We start from the raw sequence: 27,962 nt of genomic DNA, 5'->3' as shown, positions 1-27,962 counted from the left end.
TTTAAAACTTTCACATCAACTTTATGACTAAACTTTATTTGTGGGCTCAACAGAAGGTCTATAGTATAGTTGCGTTTTTATTGATTTTACCGTTTTATGGTTTTAAGTACGTACGTATATATGTAATAAAAATATGGTTTGTGCATTATTATTTTGCTATCCGTATTATTATAATATTCGTCATCAGATTCATAAAGGTTTTCCGCTATTTAAAATCTCACAGAGAAATAGCTAGCAAGCTAGATCTTAAAAGTACCTAATAATCTGATTGTTTTTTTTCAAAAGTTGGACTTAATTTAACTTTCTGTAAAGAGTTCTATGACTTAAAAAGCAGTATGCATTTGTCTTTTTTTTCTGTTTGAATTGCATTGCCTTTGAAGCTTAAAAATACTTTAACAAGAATAAATATTTTTTTCCCAACAGTTTTATTAAGAAACATATCATCATACATATTATTTAAGAGAAAAATTATAACATTTTAATTTCTATAACATAAATCAAGTGTTATGTTGCTTTCGTCGTTGTCAAGTAACGACATCGATTTTACCATTACTATTTGCAGTTGGCATTGTCTTTTAGATTCACATGCAACACAATGAAAAATTTGAATAATCTTATTTAATAGTCATAACAGACTTCATTTCTTGTGTTTGAAATTATTTAGTATCTAAATACTTATTTTTACCGTTTCTATATTTTCACTTACGAGTCCGAAATGGCATCTATTTTCCCAACAAGCTTGAGGAATGGGGTGAGTGGTTGAAAAATATTTAATAAAATGAATGTGTAATTTACTTGAATTTATGTGAAATTGATATTTATTAAAACTTCTAAGATTTACCAATATATCATTTCTAAAATGCTTTTACCAGCTTGATTAGGGCTAGATGTGTCCTTTGAAAGTAATTATTTAAATTATTTTATTTAACTGCCCTCCTAGTTACATTAATGGATTTGCTTTGTTGTAAGAAGTGAAACCTAATTCTAATAGAAAATAAAAACAAAATTATACTTTGTTATTATGAATATAATAATCAGAATTTTTACAACATATCAAAATGCTAAAAACTACACACGATCGAATACTAAATTGTTTTTTTAGTGTTTAAGTTGAAGGTTCAGTATCAATTCGGTTCTATCATTATTAGTATCTATTCATTATTTAAAGGTTCCGTAGTTTATTATATAATATGAATTTACTAAATAAGCAAACCGATCCGACTTCTATTCTATAAATTAGATTTTACCTGATATCAATTTTGAAGCACATTATTATAATTATTGTTCAAGACAACTTAATTTATTTGAAACAGTTTTTTAATTTGTTAGGTTTAAAGAGTTTTTCTGATTCCCGGCTATTATAATAGACGGATGGACTAACCAGTAATTAGAATATTTACACATATTTTTTTTCAACCGAGTGATAATTACTATTATTAGACCTTTCTGATAATTACCGTAAGGATGGTTTAAGCATAAAGTAATTTCCGAGACACGTAAGGTTAAATAAGGTTGCCAAAGATTTAATGGTCAATTTTGCTTGCATTTTTCTACAAAAATATTAATGGACAGTATATTATTATTTAGAATGTTTTTTTTTTTTGATTGAATATTGCCGCAGAGATTCGCAGAAATATAAACCTATGTACCTTATACGTACTTATACCAAGAGACTTACTACGTCTAAACGTAATTATAATATTTATATTTGGTCATGAATAAAATTTTTAATTTAACAACTATTATACTTAATTCGAAAATTGGATTTTAATTCTATTGGCCTTGTTCAAAGGAAACTTATGATTATTTCCGTTAAATGTTACTGTTAAATCTTAGTTCTCATTAACACGCAAACTGGTAAAATACAAACAGTGAATTACATTTTTTAAATAATTGAATAGTAGAAAAGTAAATATGGACGAAAATAAAAGAAAAAGTGAGACCGATTTAAGTACAAAGGAAGTGAATATAGATGATGTTTTGAACAATCAAGATGCGTCGACGGAAATCTGTGAAGCGGTAATATTTTTTAATCACAATTCACATTGGTGTTGTTTCTAAAATAGGCATTACCTAATTCTATTTGCTATCTTTTTAAAATGATTTAGAAAGAGATAGAAATATTTATTGTACTGTAATATTCCGCGTACTGCTACACTTATTATAATTTATAGATTGTATACAACAGAATGACGATGCCCAGTGAATATGACGTGGTTTGTAATTTATTGTGCCGGGTTACAATCCAGGCAAGCACAGCTGAATTTATATGAGTTTCATTTGTATTAATAATTTATCTTAAGCTCGTTAGTGAAGGATAACACCGAGAAGAATCTGCGTGTAAAGAATGAAGTTTATTTGACTTTTTTTTGGTGATAATACAATTTAGTATAGTTTTAATGAAATAAGAAAACGAGCCTAATCACTATTGGTGCCGTATCTAGTTTAAAGTTTAATGCAATGTGTTGCGACTTCATGTCATGCCATGAGATGAGATTCAATACGAAGCAACGCGACTCATTACGGCTAAAATTAAAATCAAAAATCAAAATGATAAAATTAGATTTTAGATAAAATGACACGTTATTTTTAAAAGGTAGATATAATCATTGCGTTTAAATATTTATTTGAGGTAAGATATGCATGTGAAAAATAAGTGAATCGATTAAAGTGTGAGAAAAAACTAAAAAAACAATGTACAATAAAGGTACTTAATATTAGTGAAATAAGTACTCTGATAAGATTTATACGTTAGTAATCTATAAGTATTGTACAATGCAAAATCATACGAAAGCTGCCTCTTTGTAAAAATTCTCAAGAGTCTGAAAGTGAGAGCTTGGCAGTATCGCCTCGCTTGCCTTCATGACTATATGCACGAGATATCATCTTTACTTTGCTAAAGGAAAAATTGTCGAGCGTGCGTGCATACGCACGAGGGTTCGTGCGTGCGTGCGTGTGTGCATGCGAGAATACATAACTTTAAAAACAAAACACAATATGAGACCATTTTTATATGAAGTGGATGATAAATCAATTTGATTAATTTTATTTGTTAATATATACTTATATTATATTTAAAATTTTCTGTAAATAGCATTTTACGCCATAAGACAATGCTAACAGAAGACGATAGCTTAGCTCGGCAGCGTTAGTTTTACACATAATATTTGTTTATTTAGTTCTTTTTAAAAAATGCATGATCGATAATTCCTAATTTAATTCTTGCGAAGTCAGAAAGTGTGAATGTCTGAAAGGCTAGTAATAATTAACACACTTTACCCACGAACTTCTTATGATTAGCTTAAATCTTCTTCTCAAGAAATACAAATAGTTTTATTTGTATATTTCTCACCCAAATTAAATTCAAAAGACATTTTATTAAAGATACCTTACGAATTGACAACCAGATCCTTTAAAATAGGTTCTGGACCTTCAACGGCACCTCCATTTTTCTCCACTGTATTCTAATTTAATAACTTGAACACTAACTGAAGACTGAAGTTTGTTACGTAGAGACAACTTCCTGAAGAAATCTCGGAGCAATTCTGATAAATATTTTTATAAACAAAGTGTCGATATATACAATATCGTGAACTTTAAAAATCTGATACCTAACGGAGGAAACGTTAATAGGTTGTTCAACTGTAATTTTTCATTGTATATTTTCAAATTTTTAAGTAATCTAATATCATATAAAAAAGTGAATGCCTTCAATTAATCGGAATACGCTTCGATTAAAAATTTTGCATTGTCCGTTGCAGGTTAAAGGGCTTGATGCCAACCGGTACGCGACGAAGAAGACTGTTGCGCAAGGAATGCTGGACATTGCCCTGTTAACTTCAAATGCTTCTCAACTGAAATATGTGCTTCAAGTTGGTCCTAAGCATGAATTCTATATGTTACTAGTTGTCCTTATATCCATCTCGATAGTTTTACAGGTGAGATAATTAAAAAAAAAAAACATTTCTGTATTATTTTTATTTTTTTATTTTTAAAGTTATGTCAAAACTCTATTTTTACAACAAGTTTTCTGTGAATTTACTTCATTATGTAAATTTTCCTTTTGTATTCTTCTAGAAATGTAAACAGATTTTCGAAATAAAATACCATCAAAAAATGGCAACAAAGATTTAAAAGTTGATAATGTTTATCATGAAATAGGTCTAGTAAAATAAGAGATTTGTAGGTGGCGATGGGTCTAGTGCTGCTCACACTGAACTTGCTACGTGATTGCCGATTTCATAAGCCTCAACATCGGACATCAGCTCTTAATATTAATTACGCTACCACAGCGATTGCGTTTGTGGTCACCGTATTGAACATCCTTGTTTCCGCTTTTGATTCCTCTCTTGCAAGATATATGGAACTTGATTATGTTTGAATTTGCTTTTGTTAAATATTTTACGATGGATTTGGGGTTCGAACTGTGGGGCGGGGAACCGTTATAGCCCTACTGACAGTTAGTGAGTCTCCGCGTTGTTGGAGAACCTCCATCACTCAGCATTTCTATAATTGCTTCAGTAGTTGATACGTACGTGCACCGCTACGTTATTTAATTATTTTTATTAAAGTACTGTGGTAGGTTTGTCCAAGCACAACACAAAGCGTAATATTATACCGAACGGAGCACATTCCGAGGGTGAACATAATGTTTAATCGCTTTCATGATTTAATTTTGTACATATCTTTACGAAAACTGTATCCATGATTTGACACGTAATCTCTGTTTTAAAATTGGACGACATTGTATTTTATATCTATTTTTATATAATAAAAACGAACTTAATAGTTATATAATAATGAAAGTTGTTGTTTAAAGTATTAACGTCATATTGTACCACTGACAAAATTTTAATTATATTTATTTCAATTATAGAAATATTTAGCCGTAATATCTTTATTTTTCTTGAAATTTACATTAATATTGATCCTTCTAGCTTCTTGTTGGATTACTATTCGTTGTAATTGGCGGTTTGGACCTGAACGACGACAGCGACCAGCCCTCAGCAATTATTCTCAACGACGTCATAGTTATATTTATATTTGTAATATCTGTTACAAATATAGTTATATCAGCATTTGGCATAGAATATTCAAATAATCCGCTGATACTTGAACGGTTAAAATACATTAATAACGAATATATAAGGAAAGGAAATGTAACATCTAGTTAAATGTAATTGTAACAATACCGTATTTCAAATATCTAGGTCGAGTGAACCCTGACGTATCGTTAGGTTTTTATAGTTTTAAGACAGAGCAATAGAACTGGTTAATATTAAGGAATTTTATAATAAATTGAATATGGCAATTTCTAAATACGATAAGCCAAAAATTGACAATTAAAAATGCCAATCTTAGGAAACAAAAACATTGATTAATATGGCAGTATTGCCACTAATTAATCGTCTATACTCTATTCCAACCATAACAGGAGAAAAGCCAAATAATCAACGTTTAACAGCAAATTGACACGATATAATTGGTCGAGAGCTTGATTAATTTGTGATATTCAGTATTCACTATGGATATGCGAAAAAATGGTGTTTTGAACGTCGATAAAACTTATCGGAATTTGTGTAACAGTATTGTATTATAAATAAAGATATATTCATCATAAACTCTTAGTAGTGCACAAAATAATTGAGTTATTAGCGAATCGCATGAAATACGTAAATTTAAGATTTGTTTATCTTTATTCCTACTTCGATTGGAATAGGTTATAGTTACAATTACAAGGAATTGTTAATCGGTTACAAATTACAATTGACCATTGTTACTCTTAATAAAAATATACACTCCTTTGCAACAAAACGGGCACTTTTGATTTATTCGAGTACTTTTAGTACTAACAGTTGTAAAAGGGTTTTGATGCAACAAAATAAAATAAATATTATTTTAAAGATGTAAAAGCACTTTTGTTTGGTAATTAAATCGATCTTAATTTGTTTTATTTAGATTTTTAGGAGATTACTCATTTTTTTTAACTTTTTAAGATTACATCAACATCGATTCATTAAAATGACAAAAACCCCTTTTTTGTTTATTTATAGCACAATATCTAAGTACAAACAAAGTTCAAATCAAACAAAAATTTTTTAATAGCATTGAATTTTTCAAATTTGGAACCTTTTATTTTACTTGCCTGTACTTTTTAATACGTAGGCAATTGTTTCTACTAAATGTATGTAAAACCTTTTTTTGTTTATATTTCCATAGTTGTACAGAAAAGTTTTGGGGAGTCGTTTTTTTTGCAAATGGGTTTATATATTTATACATATATATATATATTATAAAGTATATTTTATTGATGCAGATGAGTGCGGGAGTCCTGGCCTTAGTCATATCGGCTTTGAATGGAGATCTTAGTGTTAAACAGAAGAAAATAGCAGATTGGCTTTATCATATATCAGTGGGTATGATGACTTGTGTCGTGTTCTGTGACGTCATCAAAATGACATTTGGCCTTGATCCTGCACTCTCCGAACAAGATTACTTTAGCGTCCTTTAATAGTTTAACAAAGATTGAATATGTATTTTTTTTTTTTCACTTTAGGCTTGCACTTATTATTATTTATTATTTTTATGTTTTGCTTCTTTTTTTAGGTTATTTCAGCAGTAGCATGTGCAATTCTTGCTTTAATCTTTGATATCAACCACGAGCCTCAACAACGCAAAGCTGACATGTTGAATAATCTATCTCTGATGTTTAAAGTTATAGCCTCTACTCTTAACGTCGTCATTTGTATTTTTTATTCAATAGCTTTTGACACCACGATTCTTGTTTAATTTTTTTTGTAGATTATAATAATATTGTTTCGCTTTTTAGTACTTCTAATTTTTGTTTATGCCTCTTTTATACTAATCATATTGATAAAGTAACTACATAATCAATATTACTCGTGATAATACTCAGGTATAATAATTATTAAGAAAATTTCACTCGTATAGAAATTGTATTTTTTTTAAATATGTAAATTGTAATTTATTAACCTTATAATAGCTATAGTAATTAAATGTATTAGAAAATATATTTTATTTTTATTTTTGCAATTTCTATTGGCTCTGTTCGTTTTTGTGCCTGCAATAATAATAGTTCAAATTAAATTTAAATGACTACAGAATAAGTATTACCTAAAAGTAAACTTTGTCCTTTCTTGGTATTCAAGGTTGTTTCATACCAAATTTCATCAAATTCCTTATCATGAAATCGTGACAGACAGAGTTACTTTCGCATTTATAACATTAGAATCTATACTATAAAGTCTATATCGAAGGTCTTCAATATAACCGAAAATGTATTGTCGATACTATAGACAATACATTTTTGGTTATCTTGTCAGGAGTAAAACTTATTCGGACTATGGAAAGACTTTATTATCATAGATACGAAGTTGGCTTACAATTACACTGACTGCATCAATATTCAAGACGCCTTAGAAATAAATATTTTAACCAATTATTCAAACTGTTTATACAAATTTAAATCGATACCTGTCGTTTGGTTCATCAACTGTTTGTTTAATGGAAAGGACCATTCAATTATTTCAATAAAAACTACAAATATAAATAAAATATAATTAAATTATGGAAAAATTGGTTTTATCTCAAGTCTTTGGTGAACAATATGGAGTTCCGTTGCTCTTCAGTCCAATTAAGATGTTCACGCAAATCTTAAACGAGCTTGTCTTAGCGCTGCAGATAGCTTTGGACTATTTACTGGTCTAAAAAGGGTGATTGCCGCTTCCTTACGCCTCCTTCTTATTGTTCGTGCACCAACTTTTACTCTACGCACTTCACTCTGATTTTATATTTACTGACGTGAGGAAACGATTTCGTAAGTTAAAACAATCGCTCGTCACGACAGGTCTCAGGCTCGTGTTCTGTATAAAAACTACAAAGTACAAACCTTTGGTATAATCTGGGAACTGTAGACTGGTTTAAATTTAAACCTCTAGCAATCGTTTATTGATTCAAGTCTTTCGCGCCAATACTACAATTTGAGCGGCTTGTTCGGTCTATCTACTGGTGAAAATAGTTTAAATAAACAAAAATAATAATTAAATAACACACAAGTTTAAGAATATGCATAAATTTTATTTCTCGGCCATAATTCTGTTTTTAAATATATATATATATATTTTTATTATTATTGGACAATCTCGACATTTTCATTTAGTTTAATCTAAAAAGTTTGCATACTTATTAAAAATATAAATTCGAAAATAATCCTGAACTTTGATGCTGTTTACGAGCCCGTCCGTGTATTTTATTAATTTTAAACAAAAAAAATAAATAATGATTATTGGAAAACAATGGACAACAATATTTTCGATTACAGTATTTTAAGTTGGCAAATCTATAAAATTGCTGTAGTTACGGTATATTAATATCAAAGTTTGTAAATAGGTTTATCCACATGAATGTTTAAAACTTTGAAAAATCTCATGGCATATATAAATAAACTTGCAATAAACACGTTTCCACGAACTGACAAATTACAAAATTCATTTTGGCAAATTAGCAGGGCAGTCGCATGGCAACATTTTAATAATGTTTGATTTCATTTGATTACATTATGAATCGTACTTATTATCAACACGGCTTTTGATGTAGTTAACATTGTTAATTAATAAGAAAAATCATATTTTATAAGCTTATAAAATTCTATGGTAAATGTATCTGATTTGTAATTAATAATAATTATAAAAAAAAAAAATTGAGCTGGCAATCTTCACTTGACACTTGACACCCTTGACAGCTAGATTTTGATTCAAATGAAACTTCACTAACAAATGTTGTATGACATTACTAATTACTTTGTATTGCAAAACTATCAATTGATAGATAACTTATTAAATTGAATTAATTGTGTTGAGAAGATTTGTCAATTAATTTGATTTGAATTAAAATTTTCTCACGTTCTACTAGTTAACACAATTTGTATTAATTTTGCGGTTTTATAGTCATCTGTGCTGCTGTTTGATAAAAAGTGAGAGTCAAGGTTACTTTACTCGGCGTTATTGGCTTCTTACTATCTTGCGCAGACTCGTTGCTTGAGTCGGTTGAGAACTGTCGATTAATTAAGACGTCGAAATGGCTAGCGGACGAGTTGTTGTATACGGTGGACGGGGCGCTTTAGGCGCAGCTTGCGTGAATCATTTCAAGAAAGCAAACTTTTGGGTGGCAAGCGTCGATCTGAACCCAAATGAAAGTGCTGATGTAAATATCACGGTTCCTAAGGAAGCGTCGTGGGTTCAACAGGAGGAACACGTGGTTAAGGAATTAGAAACAGCATTACAAGGCCAGAAAGTGAATGCAGTGATTTGCGTTGCCGGCGGCTGGGCCGGAGGAAACGCGGCCAAGGATCTAAGCAAACAAACCGATCTTATGTGGCGGCAATCAGTTTGGAGTTCCACAATTGCTGCCACTGTTGCTTCCAAATACCTCAGCCCGGGTGGACTTGTTGCGCTAACTGGAGCAAAAGCTGCTTTAGAAGGAACACCAGGAATGATCGGTTATGGGTTAGCAAAAGCAGCGGTTCATCAACTGACCAAATCGTTAGGTGCTAAGGATTCTGGATTGCCAGAAAATTCCCTTGCAGTTGCTATATTACCAGTTACCTTGGATACAGAAATGAACAGGAAATGGATGCCGAAAGCTGACTTTGGCTCATGGACACCTCTGACCTTTGTTGCTCAGTTGTTTGATAAATGGATAAAGGGAGAGGAAAGACCCCCAAGTGGTAGTCTCGTAGCTCTGGTCACAAAAGATAATGTTACTGATTTAATTATTCAGTAAATCTATTAAGTTATATGTATATTGTAATAAGTTATCGTAGATCTGACAATATTCATCATTAATGTTGTGCAACTAGTTAATAGTTATCAAACTGCTTTTTATGTCTTTATGTGATAAGAATAAGATGTATCATTCGTTAAATGGGAACAATCTCAAAGTATTTCTATTTAAAATATTTATTAGACATTATATACAAATTATAACAAATCAATGTGATATAAACAATAAATGCTAAAGCAAGTAGTTATTCTCTTTTAATACTTCAAATTCCTTGTTACATTGTATTTTTTAATTAAAACATTTATATTAAAAATAAATACTTAAAGACAATATTATAATAATTTTTTAACATGCAAACTTTATATTAAACAGTCAACAGTTCACAGAAATCTTCATATATCCAATACTAAAGTATTTTATAAATTTTCCTTGTAAAGTTGAAACAAAAATTCCCCTTTTAGTCATCGATTTTATAGATGATGTTTGTGTGGAGGTTTTAATCAAGTCAAGATATTAATATATCTATTACCTGTAATGATGAAAATAATATAGTTCAATGAAATAAATATATAAAAAAGTCAAAACTGTCACTGTAAAGTCAAAAAAAATAATCAACATAATTTTAATGTAACTGTATAATATGTAAAAAAAATTCCAACATACATACATAAAATCTACCATAATAAAAAATAAGTGTTATATAATAAACACTACTATACGTCTATGATAGTGGTTTTTATAACTACCTACTTCAGTTTTGACGCAATCTCGATCGCACCTATCAATTCGTATTTCCTCAAGAATACGACATAGGTACTTGAACGCACAACCGGAGTGGAAATTTTATATTTAACTAAGGCCCCTTTTGGAACAATTTAATTTTAACTTTATTTATTTCACGATAAAATTGGAAAACCAATAACAATAAGCGTTATAATAGCACCTGTTGTACCCCACATATTGTTTATTGAAAGCGTTTTATATACTCGATATTTTTTTCATTCGATTTCATTTGTTCATTCCTGGAAAAATAATTAAATATGGAAATTAATAAATAAAGCGTCACGTTGAAAGCCGAGGTGGTCCAGTAATTAGAAAAGGTGAATTTTAACCGGAGATTATAGGTTAAAATCCAAACAAGTCCTGTTTTGTGTTGGTCGTGTTTATAATTCATCTCGTGAACCAAGCCGCGAAGGAAATCTTCTCCTCACGCGCTTTTGTCCAGCAGTGGGATTCTTACTGGTTGTAACTTTACTATTTCAATGTTTCTGAAACTCGATCGATACATTAACTCTAAGAGTCGCTTGTATCGCGATAAATGAAAGTGAATTACTTAACCAGATTTTTTACTTCAGTGATCTTATTTACTTTCACTTTCTCCTTTAATAGAAAGCGATCTTATTTTGACTCAAGAATTTACGAAATGTCTTGAAAACAATGTAATAATAAAAGCAAATATTTTATATTGAAATTTCGTGATTACTCTTGTCTATGACCCCTTGATACCTCGATTAAAAAATGTTATAGACTGTACCTATGAACAGACGAATGTGGGTATGTCGTAAGCTAATTATTAATAATATTACTCAATTGATAAAATTTACAATATAATGCTATATATATATATATATATATATATAATTTTATAGTTTATTATATTCGACATTGATTATACTCAAATAAATGAACAAAATATATAGGCTTATGAACAGAATATATAATATGTATGCTATAATTAATATCTATGTACGGAAATATAGTTTAAAAAGATTGAAATAGTGGTTTCCGTGTAATTAATTAATAAATTATTTTCACATTATAAATCTATACTAATATTATAAAGAGGAAAACTTTGTTTGTTTGTTTGTAATGAATAGGCTCAAAAACTACTGGACCGATTTAAAAAAATCTTTCACCATTCGAAAGCTACATTATCCACGAGTAACATAGGTTAAATTTTATTTTGGAAAAAATAGGGTTCCGTAAGATATTCGGGTTTTTCGGAGACAAAGTGTAAAAATCAACCAGAAAAGTTACTTATTTTGCGTACGCTGCCTAAACTATAAAAGATAGAACCATAAAATGTTGAAATTAATTGTAGATCTTATAAATATCTACAAAAAAGTCCGCGACACACTATACCTATCTATGTCGAGTGAGGCACAACAACCATTTTTTTAATTTAAAATAATAATTTTTTTTTGTCTACATTTAAACGCATTTATTTTACTCGTGCTATTAATCCTTATCAAAATAATTTCTCTCAGGAATGAAACAGTCAACGAAATAAACAATTTAATTATGGAAAAAAAATCGGGTGAAGTTAAGTGCTATAAATAGACACCGTCACTAACATCGAGGACGCAGTGCACTACCCCCAGAAATTTTTAAATTTACTGAACCCCACTAGGCTACCACCTCATGAACTGCCGTTAAAAGTTGACACGCTGATAATGCTTCTCAGAAATTTAAGCCCCAACATGTGTAATGGCATGAGACTTCTTATAAAGGAGCTAAAAGATAATTTAATAGGTAGTAGCGAAGATTATCACCGGCCCTACAGCCGGTGAATACAATACAAATACCAAGAATACCCATCATTCCTACGGATTAGCCTATACCCTTCAAGAGGCTCCAATTTCCAGTAAAAATTTCTTTCGCAATAACGATAAAAAAATCCCAGGGACAAACATTCAAATTAGTAGGAATTGATTTACAAAAAGAGTGTTTTATACATGGGCAACTTTACGCTGCCCTATCACGGGTCGGGACTCCCGACCATCAGTATATTTTGTTACCTGAAAATAATTTAACGTCAAATGTTGTTTATAGAGAAGCTCTACAATAATCGCTTTAGTTATCTATCCTAAAACAACGGGTTGCACTCTGGGACTGCCGGCAGAAGTGAAAACTTAGTATTAATTACATTTAAATATTTTCATCATTAACAACTTTATCATCCACATAAAGACAATCTATGCAGCCTGTGTATAATGACAGCGTAGTCGATGTTAGTGTCGGTGTCTGTGTTTGACCTGGGACTTATTTTGCTGACCGTGTCTTTCCTGGGTAGGCTTTTTGCAGCGGTAACCGACATCCACGCGGGCAGGGCCGCGGGCGACCGCTATTAAACATATTATAAAAAGCTTTGAATTTTCAAAAAATATTCAATGTACACCTACAGATTCGGTCGATTTCTTAATTATATGTATAGAAAAAAATTGTCGGTAAATAAGTTTACAAAAATAAAATCAAGTCATAATGTATTTACATCACATCCATGATCTGTACAGTGTTATAAAGTTTTCATAATTTTCGCAAAGTTTAAAAAATTCATCTTCTTACTTCTATTTATTTAAAAAAATATATTTTGTATCATTATGGGTTATTTTGATTTCCTTTTGAGATACGCAATCCTGTCACAAATCCGAAATCTACGCGGACGAAGTCACGGTCAGAAATTAGTAATACATAAATATTTAGCATTCTTTACTCAACAAGCACTCGTATGTGTTCGGGCTATCTCCTTGCTCCCAAAAAAGTTTTTTAAAAAACTTTCGATGTTTTTAAATTTTACTTCTGAAAATCCATAGTTAATATCATACTAATTAAGCTATCGACCATTCTCGACATTTCGACAGCGAATTGACTCGATCAATTCGCTGTCAAATGTTGTTTATTTGGCTGTTATTTACTTTCACTCATGTACCTATTAATTTTCAGTTAATTTATTTTAATCCTCACTGCAAGCTGCGTTTACCGATAATTAACTTATCATATTATTTTATTTGTTTATTGTTTTTGAAACTGGCATAGATACAAAGGTAATACGGCGTTGGTAAGCCTAATAAACGAAAAAAAAAAATGATCAAGAGGGTCCTGCGTAATACCATATCTGGTAATATACATATATGACAATACATTGTTGATTTTAGAAACGTAGGTAATCCAAGGAACCGAATTTATATCCAAGATCGGCTAAGTGTGTGCGCGTTGAAGTGAAGAATTTAGTTGAAGATATTAACACCTCTATTTTCTTGATTACGGGAGCCACAGACTTTTTTAATAGAAAGATCTGTTAATTCCGAAATTAATTAATTATTCGGGTAGTGATTGAATGTAATATATTCTAGAAGAGTGTGGGAGTGCTGCATTATAATGCAGATACTGACTGTTCATATAAAAACAGTAAACAAAGTTATAAATATCTATTATAATTTTCTATAAATACCCATTTTTAATAAGAATCACTTTTAATTCTATACTTTAGGTTCGAATCCGACGTTATTGTGTTACGTACTTGTTTATCTTCATACATATGATGTATAGAACGTCCTTGACTCCAACGAAGGTGGCAAATTTCTCTTTTCTCAAACTTGAAATGAGTTTGCACGATCCTCAAATAGGTAAACGAGCACCATATTATTGGTAATTAATAAGGATATATATCAATTATTTCTAGATTATTTTATATCATTACATAGTATAAAACAAAATCGCTTACCGCTGTCTATCCGTCCCTGTGTGTCCGTCCTTTAAAATTACACAATGGATTTTAATGCGGTTTTTTTAATCGATAGATTGATTCAAGAGTAAGGTTTATATGTATAATACATGCACAATATAGTAGAAAAACACTGATAATTTTAGAGGTTTCTAAAGTGATGTCATAAATAAACACAATTTTTTGCGCTTAAATTGCAAACGCTGGCTGAACCCTACGAAATAGATCAAAATAATACTACAGTATTGTACCTTTTAAAAAAGTCTACAAAAAATCCGCGATGGTATTTGTCTATCTCTAAGGGATGACCCACAATAACCATTTTTAATTCTTTACTTTTTACGAGAAATAATGGCTTATTTTTGAAGCGATTTTAAGCATTAAACCATTAATCCTTATTCAATTTAGTACCCTATATAGCATGTAGTTTAAATTAATATTTTATAAGATATTACAGATTTAAAACGCAGGGATGTAGCGGTTTGTATTGTCTAATGACTAAAAAACTGTTCATGAACGTTGTAAGACATTCTGTAGTATATTCATCCCGAAGCTTGGGTTCAAATCCCGAGTAAAATGTGCGCTTTTCTGTCAAAAATAACTTCTGTGTCTGTGCAAAAACTTGTGCAAAACATTTTTTTTATTTCCTGTACAATTGTAGTTGCTTTCTCTAAATAGGAAATAAATATAAGGTACAAGATTTTGTAAGGCAAAATATTATAAAATTTCAGAATACATTATTTTATTATAATACTAGTTTATATGTAATTATGTGGATCGTTGATGACGGATCTAAGATGAATAGTTATAAATAAAAAATGTTTAAATAGACAATTATAAAAATTTTATTCGATCACTGCTCGACTTAAAATTCATATTCTTATTTTAAATTTATGACATATTATTATTTATTCATCTAAAACCTAGTGTTGTACGATAAATTCTTAATTTAACAAATAATTTAAAACTTAATCTAACAAAATTTACTTATAGTTACGCTTCATAAGCTTATTTCTATGTGTTACAAAGTGTTTTGTTTCGTATAAAATTTTACATCTGGATCAAAATTTTGTATTATTTTAGGTATTTTTTTATTCCGTTTGTCGTAATAAGAGTTCTTTGTATTTTGATTTATTTTTTTGATTCAGTGTATATTTGATTATACTTAATAATGATCTGCAATTAATTTTTTTATAGTGGCTGGTAGCTAAATTGTAATAATCTCGTATTTTAAAAAGTATACTTAACTAAATTATAATTATATTTTTTACATGTATCAAATTCTCATTTTAAAGATAAGAGTTTTCTACCAAAGTAAATAACAAAACATTGTTTTTCTTTTATAAAAAATAGGTACGTTTTATCTTTTTAGGCCGAATGACTACAATGCTTTAGCACTTTTTTACAAATAAAATCACTTTATAATGTATGAGTGTTATCGTCCAACGACAGCCCGAACAGTATTCCTCAGTATGTCAGTGACAAGTTCTGTTGTCCTTATGATCTTGATGCCGATCTGGTCGATGAGTGTCATGGCGGTCGAATATGGCAATGGTAGATTATCTTTTGTAGGACGCATCGTAAAGCGTGTTGGCATTGTGCCTGTACCGACGTTCCCCCATGCTATTGGTGTTGGTCTGAAAAAAGAAGATATTCAAGTTAATAAAATAAAAATTATAAACATTTAATTATATATCAAAATGTTTTTTATTAATTTTAAAACAATAATTATTTTTTATTCCACTATATTTCCATATTTCAATTTATCTCTAGTAGACATATTATTTCTTGGTCTTTATCGAAATTGAATATATTTGATTATTTATATGCCTGACAGCTTAGTTTCGACGCCGTTAGCCACTAAGTATAAAGTACACGCACATTAGTGAAGTATTATTACGTTTGGCGAGTGTCAAGCGTTGCTGTCATGCCCTCTAAGATAATAAAGTTGGTTCGTTTGTTTTTTTTTTATTGCGACACTATTTAAATATATAAATAAACTTAGATAAAAGCATTATAAAATATAAAATAGATGGGTACACTTCTTTATTAACACATTATTTGAGTAGAGTGCCAGAAAGTAGAATATCATGTTCCGTTGGATTATCTTGAGTTAAGAAAATACTAGAAAAGAAATCACAAACTATTTATATTGTCTAAGAGCTGCTACTACAATCTATTTTCATATGGAGTACCTACCTATACTTATCAAAATATTTATTATCATTGAATGTAATGTAATGTTTTTTTAAGTTAATTTTTGTTTGTCTTTTTTTATTATCTTTAAACAGTATAAGATATTGCTGTAAAGAGTCTATGTGTTTGCTTAGTTTAATTTCAAGTCGCGTGACAATTTTGATATGATTTCTATAAATTGTACAAAACAATGTCGCTTTCTGTTCCTATAAGTATTTCCGCTTTCATCTACTGAACCGGTCGTTGGATTTTGATACGGTTTTAGTGGGTTTTGAAACGAGGATAGTTTGAATATACGTACAAATAATTTGTATTATTTGTAATAGCTGTATTTTAGACGAAATCTATGACCGTTTATGACGGTTTAAAAAAAACGAAAACGAATACAGTTCCGTACGCTTACGTGGCACACGCTGTATAAACAATAGGAAATACATCAAATCATTGAACTAGAAAATTGTAAGTCTTAAAAATGTTAAGGTATCTAATTCATTATTAATCCTTATTCAGATAATCTCGGACAAATAAGACGAGTAACTTAATAGTGATAATAATACAAGCCAAAGCCTTCTTTGTTTTTGAAGAGATGGCTGACTAAACTACGAGGGGTCTATTAAATGATTGTGCAAAATAGCAGATCAGCGACCTGATATTATGATACTGTGTGATATTTTTTCATTTCAATGTGGTACAATGTTAACATATAATAATCCAATATTGTCGATTGTAAAGTCCGTCTTAATTTTAATGGAAACTATAATCGTAATTTTATGCGTAATAACCTTTAAACCTGACTTCAACTGGTATGACTATCGGATTAAATACGCACCTGCATCTTAATTATTATTGGTCTCTCGTGATATTATAATGAATTCGGAAAATTATATAACATAACACGTAGATCATTAATAATTATACACTAACAACAGGAAATATTATACAAATTAAATCTATGGGAAAACGATTGGAAAATATTTCTTATAGAATATTAAAAAATAATCTTATAAATATATCTTAGAAGTAGTATTGTTATTACAGAATTAACAAGAATATACTTTTTATAAGTAAATACTACATATTTATTTAACATAATTATTATTAGTTACGTACTTCTCATATACACACATAGCTCTCATCATTACTCATGGTGTCTCATTTTTTTAATTTTAAGTGTTGTTCCATTAATAAATAAAAAAACCAGTATTTATTTCTGATTAAACCAGGACCGTATTTTTTTTTGTCATTTGTCAACGGACTCAAGCCTGGCGTAGCTCGTACCAATTGGATAATTAATAAATCAATATTAAAAAGAATTTTACGTCTTCTATATCATAAATCATTCTAAAGTACTGGCATGTTTACCGATTATTACTTATACAGTTAGTTACCTCGGCGGCACAGTTGGTCTCATAGTGCTTGGTCTAGTTGTGAGAATTGGGGTCGGTCGGGGAGTCGTGACAGCCGACGAGGGACTGCCGACCATTACCTCATCTTCGCCTCCAAACCTGAAATTGAAAATAAAATTAGAATTAATATAAAATATTATATTCATTTTATTGGCATGTATGGCTAGTAAATATAAAAACTTATTATATTGGAACTAATACGCTGACACATACAAGCTTTCTTACACTCTGGGTGGTTGAAAAAAATGGACCACCTGATCAGGTCAGAGGTCACCACCGCAGATAATGGCAATGTAACATATAATATCAACCTTACATCAGCAACGCACACATAACCTTATATTTATTAAAAAATAATTAGCCTACTTTACATAATTTTTATGTTAAATATAAAAATATTATATAATAAAATAAATACGAAAGAATATATAGGAATAAAATATTATTCCGCTATTAAAGTTATAAGTTCGCTATACGTCATATAAAATCGGGATGCTAAAGTTATACCTTCGTCGTAATGTTCACATTTTTACCTTAATCGGACTGATTTAATAAATATTATGGATTTTGGTTTTTAATTTAGTGAGCTAATTTATATCTAAGTGCACACTAGTCAACTCTCTCTATACACAGTGGTCAGAGTCAGCCAGTGTAACTACGGACTCAAGGAACATAACATTTATTTCCCAAGGTTGTTGGCGTGGGTGTAGTTAATATTAATCGCCAATATATAATACTTTTTCGCTAATTACGTTAGTATCCATGGGCGGTGACCACATACTACCAGACACCTATTTGTCAGTATGCCTGCCTATTTTAAACAAAAAAAAACTAATCTAACTTAACTGTGAAATCACGAAAGATAGATGACGATAGATAGAGTTCCTTCCCTCTTGATGCTATCATATTTTTCGTCGCTAGTATTACTACTATTATATATTTAAAATTAAATATTAAATAAAAGTAAATAGATAATAACAGTCGTTACGTAAACAGGATAAAAATAGAAAAAATAGCACATTTTACAGAAATTACATAGAAGACAATAGAAGTCAATTTTCAGTTCTAAATAACTTTCTGTAATATAAGTATGTTTTTTTTTTTAAATGGAACATGCATGTGATAATATATAAGCATTGTAATAATCATTTCTTTATTGAGTAATCAATCTTTCTCCACCGTCGCGTTGTTCGCACGCAATCGACGTGGGAATGCGTTGCTATAATCCATTGTTTATGCACTATGTGTTAGGGCTGTCATGTAGATTCTTCATTCATATTAGATATGGACGTCAGAATCATAGAATAGAATAAGTCATTTAAGAATAATACCTATATTTCATATCGTATCAAAATCCAATGAAAATCAAAATAACTCCTGATTTTCTTGCCGGTTCTTCTCGGTAGAATCTAAATTCCGAACCGGTGGTAGCTATACTTTAAATAGTTGGTTAAATGACGATTCAAAAGTGCTTGTAAAATCCTACTTGAATAAAGTATATTTTGATTTGATTTGATTTGGTAGAGACATATATCTATCTATTAGTTAGCAATCAATCTGAAATACAATGATCAATGCTTTTGAATAACAAAGTAACGAGCCATTAAAGTAATTCGTATACGCCATATACATACTTAAAAAATAATGCTATACTATACGTAAGTGAATCAATTCTTGAATATAATAGACGGACATACTCGTAGATATATCGTGCGAATTTGATATAATCATGTACGCAAAACATGCGTGATATATTAGTTATTATTAGGTACTAGATTATTCAAATAAAACTGGACACTTAGGTATTTGCTATAACAGATCATTAAATAATAGTTATTTTAATTTAAGCCCAATTAGTTGGGTAAGTATTTGCTCAAACTTGTTGTTGCTCTTAGGTCTAATTTCACCAAACTATGTTTGTTAAATCTTAATTAGTAATTTACTAATGAGTTGTTAATATTTAACGGGCTGTTATATCATAATGTAATAACCAATAAACATTACATTATTAGTTGGCGTAAGGTACTTAAAATCAAACAGATATATTAAACGTTCAAACATTGCGTTGATTTATTTTGAATTGAAAAGTATTCATGAAATATGAAAGCGAATCTAAAATAGTGCACGGAAGCGAAAGACTGCGGAGATACGATATATTAAATTCAAATATACATATATAAACGCTTGTTTTGATATATATATATATATATATATATGAAACACGAACAAACAGAATATGATCAAAATCGAAATATTCTTTATTCAAGTAAGCTCAAAAAAGCAAAATCGTCATGTTACATTCGTCATGTTGAATTTAATGTATAGCTACCACCGGTTCGGAAAGTAGATTCTACCGAGAAGAACCGGTAAGAAACTCAGTAGTTACTCTTTTCCACCATTTTAATAACATAGTATGTCAGTAAAGTATAATTAAATATTTAACTCCACGCTTTTTTCTTTTATATACCTTTTATATAATCTTGAATTGAGTAATATGCTTTATTTATTAAATTTTTTTTGACTGTATTGGACTGTATTGTCACCAGAACTTAAAAGTGCTTGCAAAATTAAATTACCAATTTTATATAATTCAGTTCCAAAGTTGCAGATTTCACTCACACGCACATAAGTTAAATAAAAGTAGGAAAGTTAAAGAAACAAAATATACGATTGTGTTTGTGTTATCAACAAAACTAAGATGTTGTAATCGACACATAACATAACAGATAATAACTTACTGAATAAAACCAGTTAAACTGAATTGTGTTTTAAGGTAACAGAACGTTCACGCTGTTTATTATTAAACGCACGCGATTTTAAACTATACAATCTGAATAATTGTTATGCAACAAACTTAGTTTTCGAGTATCTGAGTATAATATATTTTAGAGTAATCTGAACCCATGACTATATAACAATTATAGATTTTGTGGTTATATCTGTATGTAGATATGTATTTAGAAGTGTATGTATTATACAGAACTCAATATTTTATTTTAAAATCGTATTATTTTTAAAAAAATCAAACTATCTTTCAATAACAGCATGAGCTATTAAAAAATTACTGATATGGGACGATTGCCGTTTAAAATATCAATTGTTACCAAATACATCAACTAATTTATAATTGGTCAAAAATTTAGTAACATCGATCATCAATATTTAAAAATGTTTTTAAAATTCGCTCCTTTACGTAATTTAATTTTATCGTCAATAGATATATTGAGGTCGTATTATAGTAAAAGTTTTATTTTTAAGAAGGACAACTTATCGGAAATAATGTAATGTGACGGAGGTCAGCCAGTTATTCCCGTTCAAAAAATATCAATTTACATTATTATTACTATTACGTGATAAATAGTTGTATTTTCAAAAGTGTATATTTTTTTAAATACTTTATTTTGTTTAATTATATGAATTTCTCAGTCTATTTATAATGAAATTAAATTAAATACGCTTAGACTACAATCACATAATTATGGTTTACAAACATTTTATTTATTTTAAATATATTTATTTAGAAAAACATTCAGGAACAGACGTATTTACTTGTTTTTTTTATTTGTTTTTCAATATGAATATATACTTAGCAGTAGTTATTGTATTTTATAGTAGTATCATATATTCGGCATTCACCACGGAGGCAAAAAATTGCATAAAAAGAGTCGTCACCTTTGGTAACATGTTAGGAAAACACTATAAATATTTTTTCACCTATCTCGCTGTTTAAAAAATGTCATGGGACAGATAATTAATTTTGCTTGCACGAGGTCCTGGCCTCAATCCAGGCGTTTGAATCTTCATTAAGCAGGCTCTTTCCGGTTACAATGAGTCAAGGTCTAATCCTTCACTCTCATTAGGGTGCACTTGTGCTTGCACGCACAATTTTGTATGTAATCGGCCATCATCGTTCCAAGGCAATGTATATATTTTTTATCTACATCAATTATTTATTAACGAGTATAACGTATAATACACATGTAAATTAAGGCATAAAACGATATCAAGAATTCATTTGATGTAATTTTGTTTGTCGAAGTGGTTGAACTTTAGGTTTGATGGGATAACTCAAAGGCATTATTTTAATATATATTATACTACCTACCCAGCCCGGTTCCACACGGTTACAATAAGCCTTTATATAAAACTTTTAGATTGAAGTGCCAACATAAAAAAAATGTTATATTTTTTCCGGCTAGGAAGTTGAAAATGTCGGTTTTTCTTTTATCTGTGTATGTATTATATGTATAAATCTTTCTCTTTAATCTCTCTATTTATTGATCAAAACTGAATTAAAATCAGTTGGCCAGTTCACCAAGGATCTAAGACGTACAGACGTTGAGAAGCGACTTTGTTTTACACTATCTAGAGATTCATAATACTCGCAAATTGAATAAGTATAAACTTGCGTAAAATTTGAGATTGGTCTTATAAAACATTAGGTATAGTAATCAACTATATATAAAATATATATAAGTTTATAATGTGGTTTTTAGATAAACAACATTTAATTGGCAGAAAAAAAATCGCAGTCAATTATCTTAACGAACTAAAATGATCAACAATTAATTTTACGTATGGTCAGCAAAATAAGTCGAGTGTCAAGAACACTTTATTCTTAACCGATTATTGCGGGATCAAGTCCATGCAAGAAAGACAGAGGTTTCTTGTCCTTAAAAAAATGGTATATATTTATATTTACAGGCTGTTACAGTGGGACTTTAATGAACAGTATATAAACTGAAGATAAGTATCGATTTGAATATGAAAATCATTAAAACCACAGAATCTTTTTGGATTATTTTATTCAAATTTCATAATAATTGTTATTTCAAAATTTCATTTACATCGCTTTCATTGGTAAAAGAAAAAGTGTCTTTTTTGTGTTTTTGATTATTTATTTCTTGTTTAATATATAAGAAACAATTAAGTACCTAAAATCTGGGAAAACACTGACTTCCAAAACACAGCCAAAGCTAGTTTGAAATTCAGGGCTTGTAATAAAATTGTAAACCCTTGTATGTGAAAAAAAAATTCAAGTTACTAATTATATTATTGTTTAACATTTACAAACTCCCGTGCCTCGGAGCACGTAAAGCCGTTGGTCCTGCGCCTAAAGTTTAACTGGTTGTATCGGATTGCCGTACCATCAGATTATCAGAGTTTATTTTTACACCAAACGGTCTCTGCGACTTTACATAAATATTGTATTTATATAAATGGCATGTTCTTTTCTTATTAGTTAAACAATATCAAAACTCACCTATTAAGAGGAAGAGGTCGTGGTGGAGTGGCACTCGATACTGGTGTATCAGACGTCGGAGCAGGTGTCGTAGGTACTGGTCGTAAAGTTGGCAGCGGTGACATCGGTACTTCGTTACCTGTTTATGGTTAAATAGATCGGCTTAAAATATTACAAATACAGCAACACAATAAAAATTAAAATATTGTCTGGTGACCGCTAATTCTCAGATGGTCACTAATTCTGTTTGCCAGTTTGCCAACAGTCTTTCCATTAAAAATAACAAACAATAAAAATTGTAAGGAAGTAAACAGACAAAAGCGAAAAAAAAAATGTAACACTTAGCGCTGGCCTTCCGTGGCAGTATACGTACCCACGCATGGTTAAATTGTAATAAATACAATAATAATATTACGATGCTAGATTAAAAAAAAAGTTAGATACAGTATGTTGTGTATATAGAGATTATTATAATATTTATGTTAATAAAACGTATTAATCATATATAAATTGATATATGTATACCGTATGTGTGTAGACTTTATTATGTTTTTTAATTACTAAATTCTCAAGTCTCTAATTGTGTAAATTACACTGGCTCATTTACCATTCACATACCATAAAATCCATGAATATACAGGATGTATTTATATTATCCAGAATAAACAGCGATTAAATGATACCCATACATTTTATATTCCATTGCTTACCATCCGAAAGAATGTTTATTATGATACATAGTTTATTTTTAATAGGGGCAATACCTAGTTATCTTGCGCAGTACACAGTTTCTGCCAACTAAGTAATATCTGGAAACCAGACCTCTCGTGAGTTTCCAGTAAACTTGATGATTCCTTCAAAATTAATATTGTATAATTTTTAAATTTAATCATTCATTACATGATTGGCATCCAATTCTGTCGCATGTTTTCTTTTTAGAATTAAGTTTTAATTTCTTTTTAATTGAATTGAATTTTCAAATTAATTTTATTTAAATAAAATACCTACTATTTGATTTACTATTTTATTTTCCACTCAATATTAATACCGTTGTTATGGCACTTGGCACAAATCATTAATTTAAATAAGATTTAAATTATTTAGAGTTTTGATTTATTAATTTGTTGTTTTATCCCATTTCACTTAATGGAAATTTCATATTATTTTAGTTTATAGTTGCAAGACGGACATTCTCTATTATATATTATAGTGTGTAAATAGATCGTATATGGCTAACCATATATCTCTAAAGATATAGCTTTATATGACGACGTAGTCAGAAAGAAAATTGACGGTCCAGAAACTTTCGTAACAAAACTTAAATGAGTGATTTGTAGGTCTCCTATATGCCTTTATATGTAACTTTTATAAGTAATTCACAGTAACCATATCTATGTATAATAAAATTAACAACAATATTAATTCAATTATCACAAAGTATAAAACATTATCAAAGTATCGTACGACAACGGAACAGCGTCACGGGACGGACGAAGTCGTATATAACGGATCTTATTATTACTATTAATTATATTTCTAATTTAATGAACAATAAAACATTCATTCTTCCATTAATAAAAAATAATCTTAGATACATTATACGAATATATTAATGTAATTATTTATGATTAATATAGTATTAAAATATAATGAACCGGTGAAGTCAAGATGATCCGATTCAAACTCGCGATATGTCATTGAACGACAAAACCAAAAAATACATCGTTAATTTTTCGTTATATTTGTTACGACTACGGCGATGAAGACAAAAAAAAACTAATGAAAAAAATGTTTTTGCATTAATTTCATTTTAATTTTCAAAAGATTAGATCATCGACTTAGCTTGATTTTCATTTTACTTACGTTTCGAGTAATTTAATTTTTCGACAGATATGAAATTTTAGACGCGGTAAACCTTGCAAGCAGGAGTAGATACCTCATTAGCTACTGAGATTATAACCGTAAAACTTGTATTAATTTATACAGTCTCAATTCAAAAGTGAGCATAAGTATGCTGTAACATCCTTAACTCATAATATAATTAAAGGTTAATATTTATTACAGTGCAGTGAGTGAGTTAATAAACGGTAGTGACCACGTATGCATACATCAAGTGGCCCATCAGGTCTGAGGCTCGTTTGGCGTCTTATTTAAAAAAAAAAACCGCGTAACTAGCGCAGAAACGTGCCGCAAACGAAAAAAGAAAAATGTTTCTTGTTATCTAATTAAATGTAGTTCTTCTTTTAAATGTCAGTTGCTGGCTGTGCCGTTTTTTTGTATGGTTTTAAGGGTTCTTGTTTTTAAAATTAACCGGCACATACGACTTGTAAATACCGAAAACAATTATTGTCTTCTTTTAATAATAAGTAATGTTTATCCATCGTTTTTGTAACTTTAACATAGTTATGAATCTATTTACGAAGAAGATAAATTGTCATACTCTTTTAGGTGGATCCTGTTTTTTGCGATAAAACACGTTCGGCATTCAAACACACAATAACTCTTTTATGTGTCGTAATTATACTTCAGACGCGATCACGAAAACTACATTTCATAAAATGATTTGAGATGATGAGCCACGGTTTGAAATGGAAATAATGTTTTTAATTTATAAAAATGTTTTAGTTGAATAATAAATATGATGTCCATCTAATCTAATCGGTCATGGTGACTATTCTTTATAATAATTTACATTTAGTGCCTGCGTAAACACAAGTACACACTGACCTGAACAGAACCGGACCGTAAGTTTAGAGGGCCCTGGGCTAACACTACTTAGGGGCCCCCACCTAAGACATATCTGAATGTAGACTTGAATTAAATTAATTGAATCGGTTTGATTAATTGCAGGACTCGCAGGGCTGCAAACCATACGATCTGTTTAATTTAATAAAGTTATACATACATTCTTTCGCATTATCGGCTATTTTTAACTTTGACTTAACTTAGCTGGGGCCCTCTTGAATCCTGGGCTGAAGCCCAAAAAGCCATATGGTAGATCCGGCCCTGGACCCGAACTCGTGTTTCAACCCAGGAGGGAGTCGAAAATAATAAACATTTACCTATTTAATTACTATTCTTATTGTGGATATTGTTTTTATCAAATTTCATAACGTTGACTGATTTTTTTCAATAACATTACATTTTTAGATTCCAATTATAAAATTTAAATCGATTATTTATATTTAAAAACATATTTACACTTAAATTTATATATTAACAAATCTATATTACGACAATACTATTTCAATAATGATTTTACAAATTAATCGATAAAATATGACGGATTTTTTTGTATTATTTTGTTGGTTTGGTTGATTTTAATAAAAAGTCCACAACGCTTAAACAACCAACAATAAATTATTTCTTACATCTTTGATTACTTCATGGAATAAACAGGTTCGTTGGTTTTAATTACTTTGTAGTGCGAAACTATTTAATGTATACCTATACTCTATTCCAACCATAAGAGGAAAAAAGCCAAATAAACAACATTTGACAACAAATTGACGTGATATCATTGGTCGAGAGCTTGATTTATCTCTGAGATTCCGCATGGATTTGTGAAAAAATTGCATGTTGAACGTCGACGAAACTGTTATCGGAATTTTGAAAGTAAAATTAAAGTGGAAATAAGTAGTAATGTGCAATGTTGTTATATTATAAATAAAGATATATTAATCATAAACTCTTAGTAGTGCACAATATAGCTGAGTTATTAGCAAATCGCATGAAATACGTAAATCTAAGGTTTGTTTATCTTTTTTCCTGCTTCCATTGGAATAGGCTATACATAATCTAAGGGTATGTCATATGGACGAGTAATTTTTATATTAAGACAAAAAAAATTAAAACCACTTTAACACCAGGGACCACTTTTATATTATAAACTCATATAAATAAAAAAACAAATTTTAAATATAAATCATTTCTTCCAAGTGGGTTTCTATAAATGTAAAAATTGTTTAACAGTTTGATGTGTTTTTAATTTATCTTTTGGATAATTTGGAAATTTCCTAAATGTCTGGGTTACATTGCCATTTTCGTTTTTGTTTAAGAATACGTTCCAGATAAAACATTATGTCGTATTTTTGAGCTTTTTTTTTTTTTTATTATCTATTCTTCTAATCCTTTTTTATATATTTTATTATTTTTAAGACGACCTCATTTATACAAAAGTGTATAAAATCAGAATCATTTACATCAATAGTTACTAATATTATAAATGCGAAAGTAGCTTTATCTGTCTGTCTGTGTGTTACACTTTCACGGCCAATCCACTGAACCGAATTTGATAAAATCTGGTATTAAGCAAGGTATCAACTGCTTCGATTTACTTTTGGGGTGTGCAAAAGTAATTAATGAACGAATTTTAACAAATCTTATTATTTCAGGCTCTAAGAAGTATTTAATCTTTTATTTCCTATACATTACCTAACGCAATAAAATTCAATAAATATTAATAGATTATTGAATTTATTAAAGCTTTTTACTTCTGATTTCATACTCTATAACTCTAAAAGCGAACGAGGCGTATTACCTACCATTGCCAGATATGGTATTAAACTGCTCATTAGCCAGGAACACTTCGAAGTATCGCGTGAAGTCTCCCGTTGGATCCCATCTTGAAGACAGCTTCGCCCATTCGTCGGGATACTCATTTTTCAGTCGCTTGATTATCTTGACGGCTGTCCTTTTCTGACTTTCCGTGCATCGTATGCACTTTGTCCTTAAGGCTTCTGGCAAGAGCCCTGCGAACAAGAAATAATATTTATGTAAATATTAATTATTTATACTGACGGCTTAAATAATA

At 29.7% G+C, this 27,962-nt stretch overlaps 3 protein-coding genes across 4 annotated transcripts in view; 2 read left to right on the top strand and 1 right to left on the bottom strand.

Annotated features, from left to right (window-relative positions):
* The first annotated feature begins 1,838 nt into the window (after positions 1-1,838).
* LOC113400198 (ninjurin-1) lies at positions 1,839-6,833 on the top strand. 2 transcript variants are annotated; one of them, XM_026639683.2, is made up of 3 exons: positions 1,839-2,019; positions 3,762-3,938; positions 4,938-5,189. In XM_026639683.2, exons 1-3 carry the CDS (start codon positions 1,915-1,917, stop codon positions 5,172-5,174), a joined length of 519 nt encoding a protein of 172 aa, XP_026495468.2. In that variant the 5' UTR covers positions 1,839-1,914; the 3' UTR covers positions 5,175-5,189. The 2 variants fall into 2 exon arrangements, with proteins under 2 accessions (XP_026495468.2, XP_026495467.2); XM_026639682.2 differs by lacking the exon at positions 4,938-5,189 and adding an exon at positions 6,607-6,833 and having other exon boundaries at positions 1,845-2,019.
* Positions 6,834-8,815: 1,982 nt separating this feature from the next.
* LOC113400182 (dihydropteridine reductase) lies at positions 8,816-10,044 on the top strand. Its single transcript, XM_026639660.2, has one exon. The coding sequence runs from the start codon at positions 9,097-9,099 to the stop codon at positions 9,799-9,801; it is 705 nt and encodes a 234-aa protein (XP_026495445.2). The 5' UTR covers positions 8,816-9,096; the 3' UTR covers positions 9,802-10,044.
* Positions 10,045-15,132: 5,088 nt separating this feature from the next.
* The window catches only part of LOC113400199 (uncharacterized), a 29,635-nt gene continuing 16,805 nt past the window's right edge, over positions 15,133-27,962 (bottom strand). The window contains exons 2-5 of the mRNA XM_026639684.2: positions 27,694-27,900; positions 23,171-23,288; positions 17,890-18,006; positions 15,133-15,942 (exon numbers count right to left, since the gene is read on the bottom strand). Coding sequence (XP_026495469.1) covers positions 15,741-15,942; positions 17,890-18,006; positions 23,171-23,288; positions 27,694-27,900 — 644 coding nt within the window. The 3' untranslated portion in view covers positions 15,133-15,740. The remainder of the gene's footprint in view (positions 15,943-17,889; positions 18,007-23,170; positions 23,289-27,693; positions 27,901-27,962) is intronic.

Source organism: Vanessa tameamea, chromosome 18 (genome assembly GCF_037043105.1).
Source record: "Vanessa tameamea isolate UH-Manoa-2023 chromosome 18, ilVanTame1 primary haplotype, whole genome shotgun sequence".
NCBI lineage: Eukaryota > Metazoa > Arthropoda > Insecta > Lepidoptera > Nymphalidae > Vanessa > Vanessa tameamea.
The sequence above is the reverse complement of the archived record's forward strand: the minus strand, read 5'-3'. Positions and strand labels throughout refer to the sequence as shown.

What these genes read in the sequence shown, in the direction of transcription:
- LOC113400198 (XM_026639683.2), top strand. Translation starts at nt 1,915, where the DNA reads ATGGACGAAAATAAAAGAAAAAGTGAGACCGATTTAAGTACAAAGGAA. An exon ending in CGACGGAAATCTGTGAAGCG is followed by an intron (nt 2,020 to 3,761) that starts GTAATATTTTTT and finishes TGTCCGTTGCAG; the next exon opens with GTTAAAGGGCTTGATGCCAA. An exon ending in CCATCTCGATAGTTTTACAG is followed by an intron (nt 3,939 to 4,937) that starts GTGAGATAATTA and finishes TGATCCTTCTAG; the next exon opens with CTTCTTGTTGGATTACTATT.
- LOC113400182 (XM_026639660.2), top strand. Translation starts at nt 9,097, where the DNA reads ATGGCTAGCGGACGAGTTGTTGTATACGGTGGACGGGGCGCTTTAGGC.